This window comes from Centropristis striata, chromosome 4 (assembly GCF_030273125.1).
Source record: "Centropristis striata isolate RG_2023a ecotype Rhode Island chromosome 4, C.striata_1.0, whole genome shotgun sequence".
In the NCBI taxonomy this organism is placed as follows: domain Eukaryota; kingdom Metazoa; phylum Chordata; class Actinopteri; order Perciformes; family Serranidae; genus Centropristis; species Centropristis striata.
Genome location: NC_081520.1, coordinates 18,254,835 through 18,274,500, shown reverse-complemented (window position 1 = coordinate 18,274,500; position 19,666 = coordinate 18,254,835). Strand labels below are relative to the sequence as shown.

At 38.7% G+C, this 19,666-nt stretch overlaps 1 protein-coding gene across 3 annotated transcripts in view; it reads right to left on the bottom strand.

Moving 5' to 3' along the window:
• The window catches only part of mark4b (MAP/microtubule affinity-regulating kinase 4b), a 76,505-nt gene that overhangs the window by 33,220 nt on the left and 23,619 nt on the right, over window positions 1-19,666 (bottom strand). For all 3 annotated transcript variants that reach the window (XM_059331941.1, XM_059331942.1, XM_059331943.1), the window contains exons 2-3: window positions 19,306-19,503; window positions 16,454-16,507 (exon numbers count right to left, since the gene is read on the bottom strand). In XM_059331941.1, coding sequence (XP_059187924.1) covers window positions 16,454-16,507; window positions 19,306-19,503 — 252 coding nt within the window. The remainder of the gene's footprint in view (window positions 1-16,453; window positions 16,508-19,305; window positions 19,504-19,666) is intronic.

Sequence of the window (19,666 nt, the reverse complement as noted above, 5' to 3'; positions counted from 1 at the left end):
GATAATTTCACTTGACACGATTTCTTAAATTAAGATTATTAAATCTAGAAATAAGCATGTTGAACGCTTAAAATAAGAAATTAACTCTTAAAACAAGATAAATTGGCCTGAGCAGAGTGCACTGACAATTATTTGTTTCTTACCAAAATAAAGGAAACTTTAGATTTAGAAGTGTTAGATAAATTATCTGTCCATGCAGCAAGATCATTTCCCTCAGATTTACTGTTTCTATCTTGTTTTTAGACACACCTTTTTTGCAGTGCACCCTTAAAATTGGACAATAATCAATCTCTGTGAAGTAATAAATAAAATGTGATGGAGCCGTTCATCCATCATGAGTTGTTTTGGTTTGGTTATTAGTGACAGAGTGAGACATTCTGACCCTGGAGGGGAAATGTAACTTTCCTTGGAAGAGTGTTTGACAACAAACAGTGTGTCAGGACTTTTTCTGTGTCTGCAGGAGACTGAATTAGAAATAGACGAGTGGCATAAAGGGAGGTGAAGACAAGAAAACAATAGAAAAGTAGGAATAAAAGAAAGAAGGAGGGGTAAAAGGTTACACAGCAAGAAGTGAAACTGATGTGTGTTAGTGTTGGCTGTAAATCCCTCAGCAAGCAAGCTATCTTTTAAAAATCTTTAAGAATAAATTACATGAGTGAAAAATGTGAGAAAGAGACAAAGAGAGAAATACAAAAGCAGGAATGCACTGATGCCTTCATTTTTGTAGCTGACACTCAGCTGCCCTGGGAGACAAACTCCACCCTGATCTCTCTCTCCACCTTCATCACTAGGAGAGAAAACACAGCAAGTCTCCATCTTTCACTTATTTTCACTGCTACAACAAACTGATAAGATTAAAAAGTTGATTGATCCACAACCCAGAGTCCAAAAGGTGTGTCAAAAACATGATAAAAACAGTAAATCTGAGGGAAATGATCTTGCTGCATGGACAGATAATTTCACTTGACAAGACTTCTTAAATTAAGATTATTAAATCTAGAAATAAGCATGTTGAACGCTTAAAATAAGAAATTAACTCTTAAAACAAGATAAATTAAAGCTGCAAGCAGCGATGAACTGGCCCGAGTGACCTGATGATTATTTGTTTCTTACCAAGATAAAAAAAAAACTTTAGATTTAGAAGTGTTAGATAATTTATTTATTTAGATAATAATCTTAATTTAATAAATCTTGTCAAGTGAAATTATCTGTCCATGCAGCAAGATCATTTCTCTCAAATTTTGTGTTTTTATCTTGTTTTAGACACACCTTTTTTGCAGTGCAGAGTCGAAAAAAGTTGGGATGCCACAGTACAAAGACAAGATATCCAATGCTAAAACTGGGAATGTTTTGTCTATTGCAAATATATACTTTCACTCTGAATTTGATGCCTTCTGTTTTTATTCAAAAACACAATAAACAGGAAGCAGCTTTCTTTTCTCCATCTGTTCAGATTTATTTGTGCTCAGTGAGGAGCTGAACTCACAGCAAAAACATGAAGCTTACCAAATATTTTCTTCTTATATCTAGCAATAGTATCTTAATTATCTTGTTTTGAGTATAATTTACCTACTGACCATAGCTTTATGTGTCATCTTGTAACTAAAACAAGTGAATAGCCTCTTCACAGGGATTTCAGTCTTGTGTAAAGACTTGTTTTTAGGATTGACATTGTGAGCTTTTTCATGCTTTTCAAGCTATTCAACTGTTGAATATGGTGAGTTTTTACCTAAATATTGGTTCCAGTTGAGAGTTTTAGTTGCATGGAGTTTAAATGCTATTTCAAAAGCATTTTCTACCACCAGTATCTACCCACAGATACTGAAATGAGAAAATAACCATTACTACAGTTGGGCTCTTCAAGCCACAATTGCTCGAAATATGTATTTTTTGACTTATTTTAAGACATCATTGTTTTTCCAGTGCCTAGATATTTTTACTTACTTACGGAATTCTTACAAATAAACATTTACTTACTGCACTGGCAGATAATGTGACTTGTTTCAAGCCTGTATTTGCTTAATTCTAGTTATTTATTTCTCATTTTTTGTCAGTTGGTTTTTGCAGTGCTCACATTTAGAGTAAGAACATATTAAATAACCAATAGTCAGCAGCTTTGGCAATAGATTTTTTGATTAAAATTCATATTTAATGGAATTTTTCCATGAGAAAACCACTTTAACCACTGACATGTTAGAGTTAAAAGAAGTGATTCAGTAAACAGCAGCTGTTGAATGTGACCAGCAGCTCCATGTCTTCGTTATTCTTTTAAAACAAAATGTCCTTCACGTGCTCGAGGAATTTGCTTTCTCTCAGTGAAGCAACAACACTTTAACGATGACATAACTTCAGTGTCGGCCCGAGGCGCTGTGTGTCTGCCTGTGTGTGCGTGTTTTCACAGATCTCATCCGAGACGGATTCCTGCTCTTCAACACACCCGGAGCAAGAAGACCAGTTTAGTTCACCCACGCAAACACACTCTGTCCCACATAAACACACTCAGTGGCTAACTTAGCCAAATGTACGTCTGGTGCCAAGACAAGACACTGACTACTTCAACAAAACATTCAGATAATAAACATCTGTCACAATAACTGGCCCTGTTCCATAAAGTGACGTACTATATAAAAAAAAAAAAAGGTTATTTCACTTGATTTTCTTCCATAAAGCAAATCCAACATCGTTCAAGCTCAGTTACTGCTGCAGCTTCTGCTGGGGTTTGCTTTATGGAACAAAATCGACTGAAAACGTGTGAGATTAAGTGAAATAATCCAGGTTTATATACAGAACGGGCCCAAAGTGTATGTTTCATCATAAATGAGTTTCCTAAACGTTAGTTGTTGTTTTTATTTATTTTTTAATTTTTTTTTTTTTTTGTGGATGAATATATACCGATGGGGGTTGTATTTTTATTTTTTATTTTATTGTTGTACAATGAAAATGGAAAATAAAAAAGGTTAATCACAAAAAATAAATGACTTTCTATTTTGATAATCTATTCATTGTTCTTTATTTTCTATAATTGTAAACAGAAAATGTTTGATTTTGGGACTTTTGTTCAAACAAAACATGGCGTTTAAATGTGCAATGTGTGACGTTCTGCCACTCTCTCAATCAAAAGGAGAACAAAAGATGGAGAACAAAAGACGGAGCAATGCATCGTTTGGAGCTTTGATTCCAAAGCGGATTTTTAAGCAAAGTTTTGAAATGTTGCAAAAAAGTGAATTTTGGACGTTTCCATCAACTGGTTTAGCGCAAATAAACAAAGCTCCATAGACGTAATTTGATTATTTATTGCTTATTGTTATATGGAAATGTTTATTTTATCTATTCTTATTCTATGTACAGCACTTTGGAGACGTTTTTGTTATTTAAATGTGCTATACAAACAAATAAAGTAGATTGGATTGGATGTGAATGCAGAAGATTCACACATAAGCACCACAGGGAATACTCTCCGTCTGGTAATGTGTTATAAACATTAGTTTATATCCGTCTGTCGTTTTTTTTTTAACTCTTAAAATGGGAAGCTGCATCGTCATAAAGACACACACACACGACTCCTCTGGGAGAGTGTGTAATTGAATTAAGTGCACGGTGCATCAGCTGTTCATCTGAGCTTTAAGAAGAATTATCGGCTAAGCCTCTCCTCCGTCACCTCGCTCTCCTCTACAGCCACTTACCTCTCCCTCTCTCTCCCTTTCTCCTACGCCCACTCACCTCTTCCTCTTCCACATTCTCACTTCTTTTTATTTGCTCCACTAACACTGATTAAATCTGTGACCACTGCTGGCTGGGATGCTACACATATTCAGAGATTAAAAATAACAAACGGTAATTTGGCTGAAAAAAAGAGACTTAAGAGGCAGAAACGTCTGCGGCTGGCCAGGAAACTGTTGAGTCACTGTTATTGATTGAACGCTCCAATCAATCAGCTCATACTGCTGTAGTGCTGCTGTGGGCCAGTAAAAACCTCTCGTTACACTCTTTCATACATTATTTAAATCAAAAACATTTCTGTAAAGAAAGCTAAAATGTCTGATTTATCCCATTGTTCCTGAATGCATCATTTGTCCACTAATCCAGCAGAATAACTTCACTCTCTGGCCTTATTATGTTCACCCTCGCTTCCTGATTATCTCCCAGGGGATTCTGGGAAGGAGACCTTCACACACAGCTGCTGACACCTCATATCACTAAATATGTGGATTTTTGTGTTTTAAACAACTCTAAGTTCAGATCTCTTGTAGGGGGGTTGTATGCAGGACTTTTTCCACAGTAAGTGTAGAAATTAAAAGATGCAAAGGGCAAAAACGCCCCCAAAAAATCCACTAAAAACCATGATCCAGGGGGGGAAAATTGCACCCAAGATTTAGATATTTAGCAGTGTAGACAAATATCCTAATGAACCGCTGTGGACAGGGGCAGCAGCTAAACACATTATGTGCACTCAATATTAGCTAAAATAGGGGTCTATAACATGTATGTATATATAAATATGAGGGCCATTTTATTTTGTTTTTCCTCATTTAATCATTAAATTTGTATTCTATATTCACAATTTAATGTGTTGATATATTGTTTGTTTAATTGTCACAGTCACATGTTACCTGTTTTGTGAATCAATTATTTTTTATTATTTTGTAAATATTAGTGTAACTATACTCTATATTTAGGATTTTTGCTGTTTTACCTTAACAGACACTCAATGGCATCAGGAAACTGAAGCAGCTCTCTTTAAAGACACAAGACTCTATTAAGAAAACAGTCATTTTATCTTGCAGAACACAGGAGCTGCTGCTCTTCTACCGCCTCTATCCTTTAGTTTGTGACTTTAATAAATCCAAACCAACCATTCAAAACACCAAAGACACAGAATGACACAAACAAACAGACTGATAGAGGCAGTAGAAGAGCAGCACTTCCTGTGCTCTGGAAGGTAAAATGAGTGTTTTTGTCGATGGAGTCTGGTGGCTTTGACGCCAGCAGAGACAGTAGCTTCAGTTCCCCGTTAGGAAAAGGCTGTCTGATGGTAAGTGGTGAAAATATTCTAAAAATAGAGTAAAGAGATAAGCTTGTGAGTTTTTTTTAGGTGTCTAAAATATATTTAGCTGCTTGCTCCGTCTACAGCAGCTCATTACGTAACTTCAGCGTCTGTTCTCCTGCCTGCTTCTCCATCGACTGGATGTAACACACTGACTGCAGATAAGCTCCTCATACGACCACACAGCAACAAATACAAACTTCTTTTAAATGTGTTCACACTATTATAGATAAAATATAGGTTTGCACATCTCTCTGTGATAAACGATTCGATTCGCATCTAGATACACAGGTTACGATTCGATTAAAAAACGATATACTTTTATTACAAACCGATTCAATTTGAATAGATACAGTTTAAGAACGATACGATTTGATTTGATTCTACGGTTGATATTTGTTGTAGATATTTTTTAGTGTCACTCACAAGTTTTATATTTTATTTATCTTCTGATTTGCCATGGAGTCAAAAATCTAAAAAATAAGAGACTTGTGAGACACCAGAGACTCATGGAGTTGCATGAGAACTGTTTGGCGAGCAGCTTCAGCTCTCGCGTTGTTTTAGAGACGCTGACGCAAACTGTAAGTGTGTGAAGCCGCCAACAGATTCCAAGTCTCACGATACCCGATCCATGACTCTATAACCAATTCATCTACTTCATGTCTGATTTGTATGGATTGATGAGGCTGCTACCAACTCAGCCGTATCTCTCACTTGTTAAACCGAATATCCGGTCTCATCAGTTTATCCTTCACAACACTAATAAAATAGAGATATTTAAAAGCCACTTTTCCGAGTTTAAGAACAGATTTCAGTATCTGATGAGGTGAATTCTTCTTCCAGCAGCCTTCACTTTTCCTCTCATCTCTCCTTTCTGGCAGAATTAATCAACTTCTGAGTATTTACATCCTCTCTGACTCTCTCTGTCCGTTCCAGGGATTATTAATCAAGTGCTAAGTCACAGTTCTCACTGCCTTTCTGCAAGGACTTACACAAAGCAACTTAATGACCGACTGTCAAGGTTTTTTTTATCCTCTTTTCACTTTTTCCTTTTGAGAGCAGTGCTGCGTGGGTTTGATTCATGTGTCTGGTCTGCCAGTCTGTCGACCTTTGACCGCTTTATCCAGGCTGTATATCCACGTTTTTCCTTTTTTTTTTCACACAAATACAGAAAAAGTGAGAGAAAGAGAGAGAGAGACGAAAACAGTGATATTGAAATGGAGAAATGAGGAATTGATGTTGCTTGTCTGGTGGACATATTTAAATAGCCACACACACACACACACACACACACAGTCCAAGATGCTGCAGTCCTCTGCACGATGTGAAACACACTTCCTCTTATCAGCTGCAGCCAATCACGAGACCAGAGAATAAGAGGGAAGAGAGTGAAAGACAAAGAACGACAGAATGAACACACAAGCCTCTCTCTATTCTCCCATATCAGAGTACCTCTGGTGAATAAGCCTCTGTTTGTGTGTGTGTGTGTGTGTGTGTGTGTGTGTGCGTGTGTGCGTGTGTGTGTGTGTGTGTAAACTCTGAATGAGACAGTCCATTTCTGACTGCCCTGTAAAAAACGGTAAAATACCTGCAGCTGTGGTTGCCAGAACTTCACTGTAAATATTACAGTGAGTGGGTTTTCTACTGTAAATTTAAATGGAAACATCAGCAAAAACTGTAATTTTTACTGAGTACTCCCTTTATTTTTAGGGTAATTGTGTCCTTGTGACAATATGGTATTTCTCCATTAATTTTATATTTTTACAGTAAAACTGTGTGTTTTCAAAAGTTTTTCAAAGTTTTGTACTATTCCTTGATTTACAGTAATTAAAAGTGTCTATTATGGTGATATGCAATTTTTTATTTTACGCCCTATTTCTCATGCAATTTGACTGTAGAGTTTTACTGTAATTTCTACAAATATTTTTTACAGTGTGAGCTTAAACATTTAATACCACTTCCCTCAGTATGTGTAAACTACTGACTGCAACAGCTGGATTCTGGCTGCACCTACAGGCTTGGGGGTGCTTCGAGTCCTCTTCACCAGGTAATCAGTGGCTGTTGCTCAATCAAAGTTGGTCCATTTGGACAAAACACTAGAGATCTTTGGCGTTCCCCATGTGCCACGTAAACAAAAGTTGTCGTTGCCAAGTGTTTTGGTAGGATTAAACAGATAATGTTAGCCAAAAATAAAACCTGATTAAGAGTTTACAGTGTGGCTGCAGTGGCTCCAGAGTTTAGGTGCAACTCCACCTCAGGGAGACGACCGTATACACATAGACACAAAGACTAGTATATGCTCAGTGATAAATACTGATAGCGAGCACTCTGTCTGAACTCTGCATTCACTTTGTCTGTATTTGTGCAAACGTTCTGAAAGTCTACAGAAAGTGACCAAACAGAGAAGTACCACATGAACTTATGGGGCTGTGTAGCATAACGTCTTGTCACTAACGGGAGAGAAATCAGAGATTCTACAGATTATTTTTTATAAAATCTTGGTTCTGATCGCGAGTTATAATCACCTTAATATTGGCGTAGAAAACAAACAAATATTATTTATCACTTTACTCGTCAAAATACGATCCAATCCCCAGTCAGCACAAGCCTTTCGTCCAATATCTAAGAAACCAGAGGAACAATCTTAACCTTTTGAACTCTGTAGAATGCTTCATATCAATAAAATCTGGACTATGTTATCTAAATAAACCATACATTAAAAATCTTACACACATTTTCATCATATTTTACCAAATAAACACATAAAACCTGTTGATCCAAAAGATTTAATCTAAATGTTGAAAGCTGAGTTATTTCAACTATTCACATTTAAACTATTTGCATTTATTTGAACTTTTTACGTTTGATTGTTTTTTTTAAATCACCATTTGATTTGATGGTTTAATATTAGTCTCCAACACAGTGTAAACAGAACTACCTTGGATTAATTTCTTCAGGAGGGCTAAGCTTTTGGCATGTCCTCAACAGAGTATTAATCATCATAAGCTCCCTTAGTTTACATAACATGTGACACCTAAATCAAACTTTAATTGCACTATGAAATGATTTACCTCATTAATACCACATCCCAAAATCTACCCAGCCAAACACTCCTGGTTCATGGAAAGGATAAAGTAATCTTTATCCATTTCAGACGCAGATTTAAACAAAGATCTGAGGAAAATCCTGCAATCTCTGAGCCACTTCAGCACACGTTGATGCCTTACTAGCAGAGTTAAAGGCAACTTTTTGCCTGCTGACGAATATTTCAGGCCGATTTAATGAGCAGCATCACTCAAGGATTTGCCCTCACTCGTTTTCTTGTCGCCGGGGAACATTTGAAAAGACTTTTGACCCTGTTTCTTCCTTTGTTGCCTGTTGCTGGGAGAGCTGCCCTTCTACATTATGTGAAATAAAATGCCCACGATGACAGCACCTCCTCCCAACATCTCCATTCCCTTAATGTACAGCAGTAACCGGAGCTGCAGGCCTGAAGGGAGCTGAATCATTAATGAAGGGAAGCTGGAGTTTAATTCAGGCCTCTTATAGCCGGCTGTTTGACCCAGATTGTAAGAATCCTGACTCAGGTGGATTACATCAGAGGAATTATATATAGTTTTATAGATGAAGAAGAGGCAGAGAGGCATCACACATCTCTTCTTCTACTCTTCTTCTTTTCATGTTGCTTTGAAGACGAGCCTGTGGGAAAACCTCCTGCTCATGTCCCCTTATTGTCTAATTATTCCCTTCACACACTGGCACAATAACAACAATGCACACAGCAGCAGCAACAATATGATTATGCATAGACACCCACACAGGGACAATATGCTGCATACAATAGCAATGCAGATAATGGCATTACACGTGCACACAAAGGGTGAGAGAGACGCATCAGGCTGCGACTTTATCCACCACTTATCATACACGTAAGCCTACACACACACACACACACACACACACACACACACTGTCTGTCCTCTTCCGTTCTGCTCTCTATCTTGTCTTTCTCAGGGTCCCTGCTCCTTTGCCAAGGCCTCAATAACACCCCCACCCCGCCCCGACCCGGCCGCTCCTTTTGTTTGCCCGTCTGGAATTCAGCTCCTGGCTGAGGGGGCCGGGGCCAGGGACAAAACACACTTCACAGTATTAGATGGTGGCCCAAACACGGCCCTGCATGCAACACATATACACTTTAGTTTTGTGCACATGCACAACGTTGGACGGCTGCCTGCAAAACTCTCCTCAACTCTCAAAGTAGCAGCAGGCTTTTGATGGGGCCCTGCACAGATTCTCCAACAACACACATGGCAGTGAAGAGCATGAAACACAATCAGTCCTGTATGTTGCCAAAACAGCCGTGAAGTTTAAAGATATGAAACAGGACAACAGCATATTTTCAGTACGTTTTTTTTAACTTTTTAAACCCTTCAGATAAAGTGGACAAATAAGTTTTCAAGTTCTGCAATTTTGCACTTTCTAATGTTTGTAATTCGTGCTGCATTCAGGTACGATTAGGACAATCAGAGTTGCGAACGCTGCCTATAAAACAACTTTACAAATGGAATTATATACTCTTTTATTAGACAATCAACACCCAGAGGCAGATCGTAAAGAAAATCAAACTGTTCACAGGAAGAGATTTGCACGTTACTAAATACTCTTCAGTTGTTGTTTGCATCAACAGAGGAAAATATGCGTTTCTTCCACTCCAACTACACCACAAAAATGATAAGAATAGCAACTTTTTACACTAGTTTTAGATTTTTAGCATATTTTTTTATTATTTGAAATGATGAATTCTTGTCCACACAGCAAAAAAGGTGTCTCTAAAAACCAGATAAAAACACTAAATCTGAGGGAAATGATCTTGCTGCATGGACAGATAATTTAACTTTTTTCAAAGATTTTTTTTTTTGGCATTTTACTGCTTTATTAGATAGTGACAGATAGAAAGGGGGAGACAGAGGGGAAGACATGCAGCAAAGGGACCTCAGGCCGGATTCGAACCCGGGTCCGCTGCAGCAAGGACACGGCCTTAATGGTACGCGCTCTACCAGTGTGAGCCACCAGGACGCCCCCGACAGATAATTTAACTTGACAAGATTTCTTAAATTCTGATTATTGAATCTAGAAATCTTGTTTTTAGATACACCTTTTTTGCAGTCTAGGACGAGGATGTTTTCTGGCACAGCGCAGATTTAAAAGTTAAAAAATGAAAACAGGCCTAATTATTTTAGGAATAATATTTGTTTCAGATATATAAATCATCAAAAAAAAAAGTTAAACCCCCCAAATTGATTTGGGACGTTGATAAGTAATAGTTGTAAGTTTGGTTAAAGGGAACTCGCACAGAGGCAGAAACTTTTTAAAACAGTCAGTAAAAGCTCACGGGTCCCTGAAGTGGTTTAAAGAGACATAGTGCTGCTGCAGACAGTGGAGAGAACAGCTGTGATTACAGTAAAGCTACTACTGCAACAGAACGCCCGGGGAGAGCGCAGGGAGAAGTGGGACACTCGAGTAAAGAGATCGTAATAAAGGGAAAGTAAAAAGAGAGGAGTGCAGAGAAATGGGGCATAAAGTTACAATAGAAAGAAGAAGTTGACAGAGCGGACTGAGGCGAGAGAAGGAGAGGAAGCAGAGAATTAGTGTTGATAGAAGACGCTTTGTGCTTCTATTTCAACACAACTGTGAATATTAAATCTTCTGAATATTGATGTTGTGAAAGTGCAAATTATGTGCATTTCTATTAAGTAAACTGAAGGAAATAAATAAATCATCCAGGAAAGACGAAAGTCTGATTTAATGCTGCACAAATACACCTTGGTGTCAGATAATTGAAGTGTGTGTGTGTGTGTGTGTGTGTGTGTGTGTGTGTGTGTGTGTGTGTGTGTGTGTGTCTAGTTCATATCTCTCTGACTGACCTCAGATCTCGTATGTGTCTTGCACATGGCACGAAGGTGTGCATCCTCGATTTCGAAGATTTTTGAATTCATTTTTCAAAATATCATTATTTACGTAGGACGTGTTGAACTGTTTCTGATAGGATGCCTTTTAGGGGAGCTCCGCCCCATTGTGTGATAGGCCTACACCTGGTCAGTAACACAATTCACTCTGGATTTCCACCCTGACTCATCTCATCTGGAAGTCTATTTAGCCTACCTATCTTTAGGAGTTTTAAAGTGGCTACAAGGTTCAATTTTCCAATAATATTAAAATAGTTTCCAGCAAAAATCAATGTTCAATGTGTATGTGCTGGATGGTGTGGTACCTTATGAAAAGAAAGTGTTTTATGTAGTTGCAGATGAATACATACTTCCTATAGGCACTGCACTAGTCTGATAAACACAAATGTTGTAAAAGGGACCAAAAAAGACACAAATTACCAAAAAAAGACACAAAATGACCAAAAAATGACACAAAATGACCAAATAAAAGACAAAAAGACAAAAAAAAGTTTTCCCCACATATTGTACATATTGAAGTATTGTGATTTTTCCAACCTCTCCTGTCCTGTCCTCTCCTCTCTGCTCTGTGTAAACAGCCTATCAATGTTCAATGTGTATGTGGATGGTGTGGTACCTTATGAAAAGCAAGTGTTTTATGGAGTTGCAGACGTTGTAGTGGTCTGCATAGCCACAGCATATGAAACACAATAGTTATCAATCAATCTACACATTCCACATTAACACACCTAATAACCCTTACTCACATTATTCACATCCATCTGTTTGTGCTGCATCTAAACATATTCCCTCCTATATCTGTGTCTCTATATATGTCTAACCATGTTGAATGATTAAGTTTCTTTAGCTTAAAATAACTATTTCTGTGTCTCTTTATATATCAATGTACATCCATGTATTACCCATCCAACTTTCACACACAACCTCATTTGGCCAGAATTGAAAAATCTACTTAATTTCCCACTATATGAATACATACTTCCTACTGGCACTGCACTAGTAATCGAAACATACGTCTCAGTTCTCAGGGAGAAAGAGACAGAGAGAGACGTTGTCACCTGGCAGCACCGCGTCCTACACCAACTACAATAGTGCTGACAGGACAGGACGCAACTGGCAGCGCTGCGCTATGCAGCACTACACCACTAACACTCTGCCGCAGAATACACACACACACACACACACACACACACACACACACACACACACACACACACACACACACACACACACACACACACACACACACACACACACACACACACACACACACACACACACACACACACACACACACACACACACACACACACACACACACACACACACACACACACACACACACACACACACACACACACACACACACACACACACACACACACACACACACAGAGCTCTGTACAAACCTTGTAAAACCAAGGTCTTATCTTAAAGATTTGAAGAGCAGTTTCATACTGTAACTGAGAAGACATCTCACACTGCAAAAAAGGTGTGTCTAAAAACAAGATGAAAACACTAAATCTGAGGGAAATGATCTTGCAGCATGGACAGATAATTTACCTTGACAAGATTTCTTAAATTAAGATTATTAAATCTAGAAATAAGCATGTTGAACGCTTAAAATAAGAAATTAACTCTAAATATAAATATAAATTAAAGCTGCAAGCAGCAATGTCTGTGTTCCCACAAGATCACACAGACAGGAGTGTGAGTTTGGTGATAAAAAAAAAACATTTCCCTTCTCCATCTTCCTGCTTAATGAGCCACATTAAGGTTAGAAATAGTTTAAAGTAGCACAGACATGTCACATTCATGCCATTATCTGATGTTATCTTTGGGAGAAACAGAATGCTAATACAGACACATTAAAACTCTTTAAAATGTTGAGACACAACAACAGTTTCTGTTTCTGTGAAGCTGGATTGGAGTTGGAGCTTTAACCAATAATATGGGGTTTCAACTTCAGAATATGAGAAACACTTGTTGCCATCTTTGGTAACATATTTTGTATTTTCATTTAGTTGTTACGTGAACAGGGAGAGCAGCAGAGGGATAAATGTGGATTGTATCTATCGCACAGAGCTAGACACCATCAATAAGCCAACTCTGTGTTATCAATAGGGTCAAACTCAGCCTGCACTGTTAGCTAACCAGCTGAGATTCATCAATAGGCCAGCTGTGTGCATGTGTGTGTGAGAGTGTGATGCAGTATCGATCTCAATGATGTGACTGAGTGAATTTGTTGCAGTGAAGGTGCTGACAAAGTGGAGTCGTAATCAAACGAGGCCACAGTTTGATGAACAAAGACTCACTTATGTGAACTGTGGGAACAAAAACCACACACAAGGTTGAAACGATCTCCAAATGATAAAGAAGAAAACAGAGATCTGTTGCAAAAGCTGTTTTTAAAAAAAAAGTAGAGTTGTAACGATAAGTAAATTAATCCATTAGCCAATATTTGATAATCCATTAGTCACTGATGTAATTCTTCATGTAAAAATGGCAAAAATGTTTGTTTTCAGCCTCTCAAATATGGAGATTTACAGATTTTCTCTGTTTTACATCATTTATTATATCTGACTAACAAAACATCTAAAGACCTTGGACTTTACAAAACTTTTTCCAATATTTTCTGACAATTTAAAGACCAAATGAATAACTAGTTAGAGTGGCAGATTAATCGATTATAAAAACAATTATTAGTTGCAGACCTTAAAATAGAAAGGCATACAGCACATGCTGCTAAAAGGTGTGTTATTGAGTCAATTCTAAGTTTTTTTGATCAATGAAAAATAATCAGTAAATAATGCTTCTTAAAGTGGATTTATTTCTTTCCTCTGTTTCATAGTTTTGTAAACAGAGCTTTAACTATTTTCTGACATTTTATGTACAAAACGAACTAATCAGTCAACTGAAAAAAAATTGATAATGGAAATTAAAGTGGGAGCAGACACAGTGTTTTTCAAAGCAATTATTGTTGCTGCCTCTGCCTAAAAGAAGACAACGATGCTTTCTGTTTTCCTAAGAGCTTGCAGCGTCAACAAACCGACAGGACACACTGATCATGTTTCCATATATCTGTGAAGAAACTTAGAAACCAGTCTCATGTCTGAAGCCTCTACAGACATCATGGCAGAGGCAAAGATAACAATGTTGATGTACAGTGTACAATAATGTTTAATAAGCTTAGAATTCTTTAAATAAAAGAAAAATGCATGTTTTATACAAAAAAGCAGCCTCTGAGTACCTTTGTAGAGTCATATCGGTGCAAAATCCACATAGAAAACTGATATTTTTATTCTAGCTCAAAAAATAATTCCAATACAAACCAAACCTGTCCACTCTAGTCACCAATATCTGAGCTAACAGATAAGTTAAACATACGTTTGTACAGCTTCACATCACACCACTGTGACAGCTGCTTGGTTTCACCTCTGACGCTGCAGTTATGATGATGTTCTCCAGTGAGTGGTGCACATTTACTATCAGGGACGTTAACCTGCACTGACAGCATGAAAAAAACACAGATATGCAGACACAAGATTTTCCACATGACGCAAAGAAGAGACAGCAATACTGTCGACGATGAAAAGAAAATCTTCCACCTAATGAAGCTTTTCTTACAGACACCAATAATTCAATACTAATAGAGGTGAATATTCCACCAACAAAGCCAGAACAGAAAACAGAACGCAGGCCTGAGGCCGTTTCTCACTCAATTTTGTTTCATTAGATCACTCTCAATTAACACATGCATCCCACACACACACACACACACACACACACACAGCGGCAGCAGGCCAAGCGCAGACAGGAGAGAGCTCAATCTCATTACAGCCATGAGGGCAACACATGTAGCTAATACATGACTATAAACAAGCATATAGTGACGTACGATACTCTGAGTATTTAACCTAGTTAGTTCCAGTGGAATGATAGATATGTAACACAAAGCAAATGTCTGTATGAAATTCTATTTATTATGCAAAATCGGACAGTTGTCTACTTTGCATTGCCTCTCCACAGGGGTTCCCCAGAGCTCAGTGCTGGGCCCCCTGCTATTCGCTATCTACACCAGCTCTCTGGGTCAGGTTATCCGCTCACATGGCTTTTCCTATCACTGCTATGCAGGTGACACTCAGCTCTATCTGTCATTTCCTCCTGATGACCCCTCGGTCTCTGCACGGGTCTCTGACTGCCTCTCTGACATCAACACATGGATGAAGGCACATCACCTCCAGCTGAACCTTTCAAAAACTGAACTGCTGGTCCTCCCTGCTAAACCTACAATACACCACAACATCAACATCAAAATTGTCTCCCCGTGTCTTGCTGGTTGTGAGAAACTTAGGGGTGATGATTGATGACCAACTCACCTTTTCCAGTCATGTTCCAGTCATCAGAAAAATCAAATCTTACCTAACTCAACATGCCACTCAACTCTTGACACAAGCTGTCGTCATCTCAAAACTTGACTACTGTAATACTGATGATCCAGAACGCGGCGGTGCTCCTGGTCTACAACCAGCCAAAAAGGTCACATGTCACACCGCTGCTCATCCAGCTCCACTGGCTACCTGTTGCAGCATCAAATTCAAATCTCTAATGCTGCCTATAAAGTTGTCTCTGGTACTGCACCCAGCTACTTGAACACCCTGATTCAGGCGTATGCTACCTCACCACCGTTGAGCTCTTCCAATGAATGGCGCCTGGCTCTGCCCCCCGTTGGTCCAAGACAATCCAGACTCTTTGTGTTTGTTGTTCCTCGTTGGTGGAACCACTACCAGTTTCTACCAGAGCAGGGGCGTCCCTCTCTACCTTTAAAAACCTCCTGAAGACCTTCAGAGAGGACCTTCTCTCCTAGCACCACACCACAACTCTACTCCTTAAAGAATCCTCGCTAGACCTTATTGCTGCACTAATGGCTCTTAGAGCACTACACCTTAGTTGTTCCCCTTTTTTCTGTAAGTCGCTTTGGATAAAAGTGTCTGCTAAATGACTAAATGTAAATGTAAAATTAATAAATCACTCAAAAAACTGGACAAACAGGCTCTTTATTAAAGAGTTGCTGAAGGTGAAGAGGTTTTTTCATGCATTCACTTGTGCCCCAAGTCTGTTGGTGTAAGAAATCCTCCCTGTACAAGTGTTTTCATCAGCTCTTAACCTGCAGCAACCAGTAACTGATATGTTCCAACACTAAGTTTCACATAACAACAAAAAGGTCAAAGTTCAGCTGAGTGCTGCACACTAGGGTCATCTGAGAGCCACGACCTCCGGCAAACCAACACACGAAGACGCTGCTGTGCTCAGTGGTGCAACACAAACGCAAATAAACACACTTGAGTCCCCAGACTAACTGATATTATACAGTATTATTATATTATACAGTATGTCGTATTCACAGATGTTACAGATGTTCAGTGGATAAGATGTCACTCACCTTCTGCAGGCTGGTTGGGTTGAGTTGTGTTTTATCGATGATCTTTATTGCAACCTGGGAGGAAACAAGAAAAAAACAATTGAACAGAGATTTAAAAAAAATTCTGATTAAAAAAAAGACATCCTGTTTACAGAAAAGCTCATAATTAATAAGAGGCTCTTAAAGTTGACGAATTGTTCCATATTTTGGCAAAATTCCTATTCCCATTTCTACCTGGGCTTTGTTCATTTTACATTTTCATCATGAGAAGCAGTCTAGATGCGATATGTTTTTTGTGAAATTAATTGATAACAATCGACTCATTGTTTCAGCTCCAATTGTATTTATTGTTTAATATTCCAAACTGCAATTCTGTCTTTGTCTTCATCAGACTGAACAATGTGCTAAACAACCATGCATCTAAAGAAAAGACATTTTTAGCATTTCAATGAGCATCATCTAGAAGTTGAATCAAACAACACTTTAGTGAGGACAAACAGTAAAAAACACAATAGCTGAAATCCACTAAACAAAGCTTCATAAGAGGCTTAACAACATGTGGTGACCGGGTCAAAGACTGCGTCAAACCGCCGCTGTAAACCACCGATATACGACCGTCTTCTGCTTTATACGGCGGGAACACAACAGCTCTCAAATGATCCAGCCACACACACACACACACACACACACACACACACACACACACACACACACACACACACACACACACACACACACACACACACACACACACACACACACACACACACACACACACACACACACACACACACACACACACACACACACACACACACACACACACACACACACACACACACACACACACACACACACACACACACACACACACACACACACACACACACACACACACACACACACACAGACACAGACACTTTCTACTGAGCCTCACAGAGTTATTAACTCAACTAATGTAGGTCAGGGCTTTACAAGAAGAAAGACGACAGTGTGTTTAAACCCGCTGTCTCTCTTCAGAGTTTTGGCTGCCTGTGAAAGCAACAGAAGCTGCTCTGAATTCGGTGAAACGGCCCTTTAAAACTCTTTCCAGAACTTCTCTTCTGGCTCCCAAACTACATCAGTTACCCAGGAGTCACAACCAGACTTTACTAACACCTGCAGAGTGGTGATGGGCAGTTTTACCCCTACCTTCCTCTTCTTTAAAGTCACCTTTACCCAATCCCTTTATTGAACAATTTTGGAATATTTGAGCAATTTAAGAAAATTATCTCCAAGATTCAGATTCAGATTACTTTATCGTCCATGATATTTGCATAAAATGGAAATTTGTCTTTGGCACTGGCATACAAAATACAATCACACACAGTGCACACACAAAACAATAAATAAATAAATGTACATTATGTATATAGATCAGGGATGGGCAACTGGAGGCCCGGGGGCCGCATACGGCCCGCACCCTCACTTGAAGTGGCCCTCAGCACAACTACATGCATTTGAGCATGAAATCTTAAAAGTGCAGTGTAAAAAATGCACAAAATTACTTCTTGCAATTAATGTTGGTCTGCTGTTCTTTTTTATTTGCTTCAAACCTTTTGTATTCCTATTTATACTGTTAAACATGCATTTGAGCATGAAATATGTTACTTCACTGTAAACATATTTAAAATTGCAGTTTCATCATATCTGGTGAAGTGCACGGTCCTATATGTGGCCCTGTGGTAGTGAAAATGAAAAATTGTGGCCCCCTCCAGCATTTAAGTTGCCCATCCCTGATATAGAGACATATATAAGTCGATTGCAGGATGTCTTAAAAAGCAGGTTGGTCTATTTAAACAGGCTCTTGTTGAGAATGGTCTTTTTCATTCATTTCTTCTTTTTCATTAAGAAGCCAAATATACAACATATCAAGTGGAGGATTTTCAGTAATAGGCTCACAGTGGCTGCTAGAACAAAACTTAAGGTACTGGAAAACACCCAAATATCCAGAATAAACCTCTTCAACTCCCCGAGGACGCCAGAGTCCTCAGACTTTCAGAGCCTGCAGCAGGCTCAGTGTTACAGCTACACTGGTATCATATGATACTAGAAGAGAACTAAGAACTAAACCACGTTGTGATATCTTGTCAGGAAGGGGGCTAAATAATGCTCCCAAGTTAGGCTTTAGTCACTAAGTTTTAGTGAAGGGAAAACTGACAGCTATTTTTAAAGGGGTCCATGACTTCTGACATCCAGATATCTGAATGAATATGGTTTTACTGCAAAAAAGGTGTGTCTAAAAACAGGATAAAAACACTAAATCTGAGGGAAATGATCTTGCTGCATGGACAGATAATTTCACTTGACAAGATTTCTTAAATTAAGATTGTTAAATCTAGAAATAAGCATGTTGAACGCTTAAAATAAGAAATTAACTCAGATAACAAGTTTATCAAGATAAATTATCTAACACTTCTAAATCTAAATTTTTTTTTATCTTGGTAAGAAACAAATAATTGTCAGGTCACTCTGCTCGGGCCAGTTCATCACTGTTTGCAGCTTTAATTCATCTTGTTTTAGGAGTTTAGGAGTTTAGGAGTTCATTTTAAGTGTTCAACATGCTTATTTCTAGATTTAATAATCTTAATTTAAGAAATCTTGTCAAGTGAAATTATCTGTCCATTCAGCAAGATCATTTCCCTCAGATTTAGTGTTTTTATCTGGTTTTTAGACACACCTTTACCAACGAGTCTCCCCTTTACAGACATGCCCACTTTTTGATAATGTCATGCATTTTGGGGGAGAAACCATGCAGGATTTGTCAAGCTGAATGTTATTTCCCCTATTGGTTTTAATTTCATTTTTTGGGTGTTGATTATGTTTGAACTCACCTCTCTGCCGGTCAGGATGTGTCGTGCCAGTTTGACTTTGGCGAAGTTGCCCTTGCCGATGGTTTTGAGCAGCCGGTAGTTTCCGATGTGCGGCTGCTCGTCTGAACACAAGGCGATGGAGTTACGACATCGGGCGCCGAGCGAGCGGCTCGACCAGCCGGTACCCTTCTCTGAGCGGCTGGCCGACAGGGAGGTATGCTGAGGAGAGAGACAGACAGGGGAACTGTTAGTACCACTAAACTCTGGACCACTGACATATATACCTACTGTTACTGTTACACCATACAGCAGGGGTCTCAAACTCTAATTACCTGGGGGCCGCTGGAGGCAGTATCAAAATGACCAAAAAAAGACACAAAAT